The sequence below is a fragment of the Cebus imitator genome, unplaced genomic scaffold (genome assembly GCF_001604975.1).
Source record: "Cebus imitator isolate Cc_AM_T3 unplaced genomic scaffold, Cebus_imitator-1.0 Scaffold343, whole genome shotgun sequence".
NCBI lineage: Eukaryota > Metazoa > Chordata > Mammalia > Primates > Cebidae > Cebus > Cebus imitator.
This window is the reverse complement of record NW_016107658.1, coordinates 276,840-280,001: the sequence shown is the minus strand read 5'-3', so window position 1 is coordinate 280,001 and position 3,162 is coordinate 276,840. Positions and strand designations below refer to the sequence as shown.

Below are 3,162 nucleotides of genomic sequence, written 5' to 3'. Positions count from 1 at the left end.
TCTAGGCTTGGGGCTGAGGCTGGGGCTGGGGCTGGGGCTGAGGCTGGGGCTAGGGCTGAGGCTGGGGCTGGGGCTTGGTCCTGGGATGGAGATGCAACCACTATAGAATCTAGACTTAGGGCTGAGGCTGGGGCTGGGGCTTGTTCCTGGGATGGAGATGAAACTACTATAGAGTCTAGCCTTGGAGCTGAGTCTGGGGCTGGGGCTTGGTCCTGGGATGGAGATGCAACCACTATAGAGTCTAGGCTTGGGGCTGAGGCTGGGGCTGGGGCTTGGTCCTGGGATGGAGATGCAACCACTATAGAGTCTAAGCTTGGAGCTGAGGCTGGAGCTGGGGCTTGGTCCTGGGATCGAGATGCAACCATTATAGAGTCTAGGTTTGGGGCTGAGGTTGGGGCTGGGGCTGGGGCTGGGGCTGGGGCTGAGCCTGGGGCTGGGGCTTGGTCCTGGGATGCAGATGCAACCACTATAGAGTCTAGGCTTGGGGCTGAGGCTGGGGCTGGGGCTTGGTCCTGGGATGGAGAGATAACCGCTATAGAGTCTAGGCTTGGGGCTAGGGAAGAGGTTGATGTAGAGTCCTGGACCTTGGCTTGGGATGTGGATGAGGATGATCTAAGTAGAGAGTCCAGCCCTGATATTGAGGAGATCAGTTTAAGGTCTTTGTTTTGGGCTGAGAGTGAGAACAGTAATAAGTTCAGATCTAAGAATGGGAAAGATGTCAATTTTGAGTCTGGAGCTGGGGATAACACCAGGATCAAGGATAAGTTTGAGGCTTCGGGTGGAGTTGATATAGAGTCTTGGTTCTGTGATGGTAATGAAAACACAAGTGAGGACAAATCTGCACCTAAGGGTAAAGGCAAAAAGTCACCTGAGTCAAGAGGCACATATCCGTCCATGGTCCCCGGGGCAGGAATGGGGTTATGGGATGGAGCCATGATCTGGTCGGAAACTAAGTTTCCACACCACAGTGAGGCCAGCTTCCCAGTTGAAGATGAGTCCAAAAAGCAAACCAAGACTGGGGAAAAAACTCGGTCCGGGTCTTGCCACTGTAAACGTGAAGCTAATATGGATCCACAAGACCTTGAAAAACTCATTTGCATGATTGAGATGACTGAAGATCCTTCTGTTCATGAAATAGCCAATAATGCTTTATATAACAGTGCTGATTATCCTTATTCCCATGAAGTTGTCCGTAATGTAGGTGGAATCTCAGTTATTGAAAGCTTGCTCAATAATCCCTACCCCAGTGTTAGGCAGAAGGCTTTAAATGCACTGAATAATATCTCAGTGGCTGCTGAAAACCATAGGAAGGTTAAAACTTACTTAAACCAAGTATGTGAAGACACTGTCACCTATCCCTTGAATTCAAATGTGCAATTGGCTGGACTAAGATTGATAAGGCATTTAACTATTACCAGTGAATATCAGCACATGGTTACAAATTATATTTCAGAATTTCTTCGTTTGTTAACTGTGGGAAGTGGAGAAACTAAAGACCATGTTTTGGGAATGCTTTTGAATTTCTCTAAAAATCCATCTATGACAAAAGACTTGCTCATTGCCAATGCACCGACATCACTGATTAACATTTTTAGCAAGAAAGAGACAAAGGAGAACATTCTTAATGCTCTTTCACTATTTGAAAATATAAATTACCATTTTAAAAGAAGAGCAAAAGCATTTACCCAGGACAAGTTCAGTGAAAATTCCCTTTATTTCCTATTCCAACGACCTAAAGCATGTGCCAAGAAACTTCGAGCCTTAGCAGCAGAATGCAATGACCCTGAGGTAAAAGAGAGAGTTGAGCTATTAATAAGTAAACTCTGATTGGCTGTATGTTCCCAAACAAATTTGAGTAATATTTTGGTTTTGCACTCTGAAAGTAATGCACATTGTAAATTGCATTATAACTTCGAAACTGATGTTACTTATGATGGTCTATAGCTGGACCATTTTATGAACACCAAATGAACTCAAACTTGTACTGAAAATACATATGTTGATTTTTATCTTGTCTGGATTGAGATATTTTTAGTATGTTTCATGAGCAGAAACTGAACGGATTCTTCATGAGTAAGATAACCTTTGGTCCTTTGTGTGGACTTATGTTTATACATTTAAGATTTTATTTTTATGTCATCAATAAAGTTGTGTGTTTTAAGCAGCAGAAAAAAGACATTGTCCTTGTCCTTGAGTTTATGATCTGTTTGGAAAGGCAAGATATATGGAAACAAAAAGATAATAATAAAACTGGGAGCTTCCAATCATGGCCAGATGCCTCCTATCAGTGTTTAGAGGTGGCAGAAACTGCTGCAGGCAACAGTACTCAGGGAAGTTTTACAAAGGAGGGGGACCCTTAGGTAAGCTGGGCTTCAATGATATGAAAGGGTCAGAAGGGCACTCAAGATGGGAGGAGTGATGGGAAGAAAGGCATGGAGATGGGAATCCTTTCCAGAGAGAAGTGCTGGCCTGCCTGGAGGGCAAAGTGTAGGGAGAGTAGTGATGAGAGAGAGAAAGTCAGGCAGTAGAGGTGAGTCCTGTTCGTGGAGCACCCGTAACTGCTAAACTGGGGTGTCTGAATATTACCCCATCCACCCCTGTGAGACATCAAGGCCTTTTGTGACCAGAAGATTGACAAGATGAAAGGAAAATAATATGACAGATTTATGTGCAGCATGAATCCAAGCTGGGGTGGGGATAGGAGTGGTGACTGGAGATTGGAAAAACAGAAAGCTACCACAAGTTAGTCCAGGCATGAGATAATACAGGCGTGAAATTTTATTGGTGGCCATGGGAATGGTAAGGAGAGGATGGAAGTGAGAGGCCTTTTGAACCAATAAGTGCTGAGATGTATTCTGGAGACACACAGAGAGGATCAATTTTATTTTAGGGTCCTGGGGGCATTTGACAGAAAAATGTCCTCTTGGCCAATTCTGGTATCCATGTAAGTGAACAGTTACTACTTTGAAATAAGAAGAAAGTATACTAGAAGAAAGAATAAGTTTTAGTGCTTGTATCAGATTTCCTTTATAAGGTTGGTTAAGGTGGGGCCTTTATGGAACCATAGAGAGTGCTGTTGGGATACACATAGAAGATCTACCTCTCTCCCACCCCATAGTGAGGGTGAGGGTGTGGGGGGAGGAGTGCTCTCAATCTGCTGGT

General features: G+C 44.4%; 1 protein-coding gene across 1 annotated transcript in view; it reads left to right on the top strand.

Annotated features, from left to right (window-relative positions):
• The window catches only part of ARMCX4 (armadillo repeat containing X-linked 4), a 12,047-nt gene extending 9,873 nt beyond the window's left edge, over positions 1 to 2,174 (top strand). Inside the window, exons 7-8 of the mRNA XM_017505843.2 lie at positions 9 to 77; positions 480 to 2,174. Of these exons, the coding sequence (XP_017361332.2) occupies positions 9 to 77; positions 480 to 1,827 (1,417 nt within the window). The 3' untranslated portion in view covers positions 1,828 to 2,174. The remainder of the gene's footprint in view (positions 1 to 8; positions 78 to 479) is intronic.
• The last annotated feature ends 988 nt before the right edge of the window (positions 2,175 to 3,162 follow it).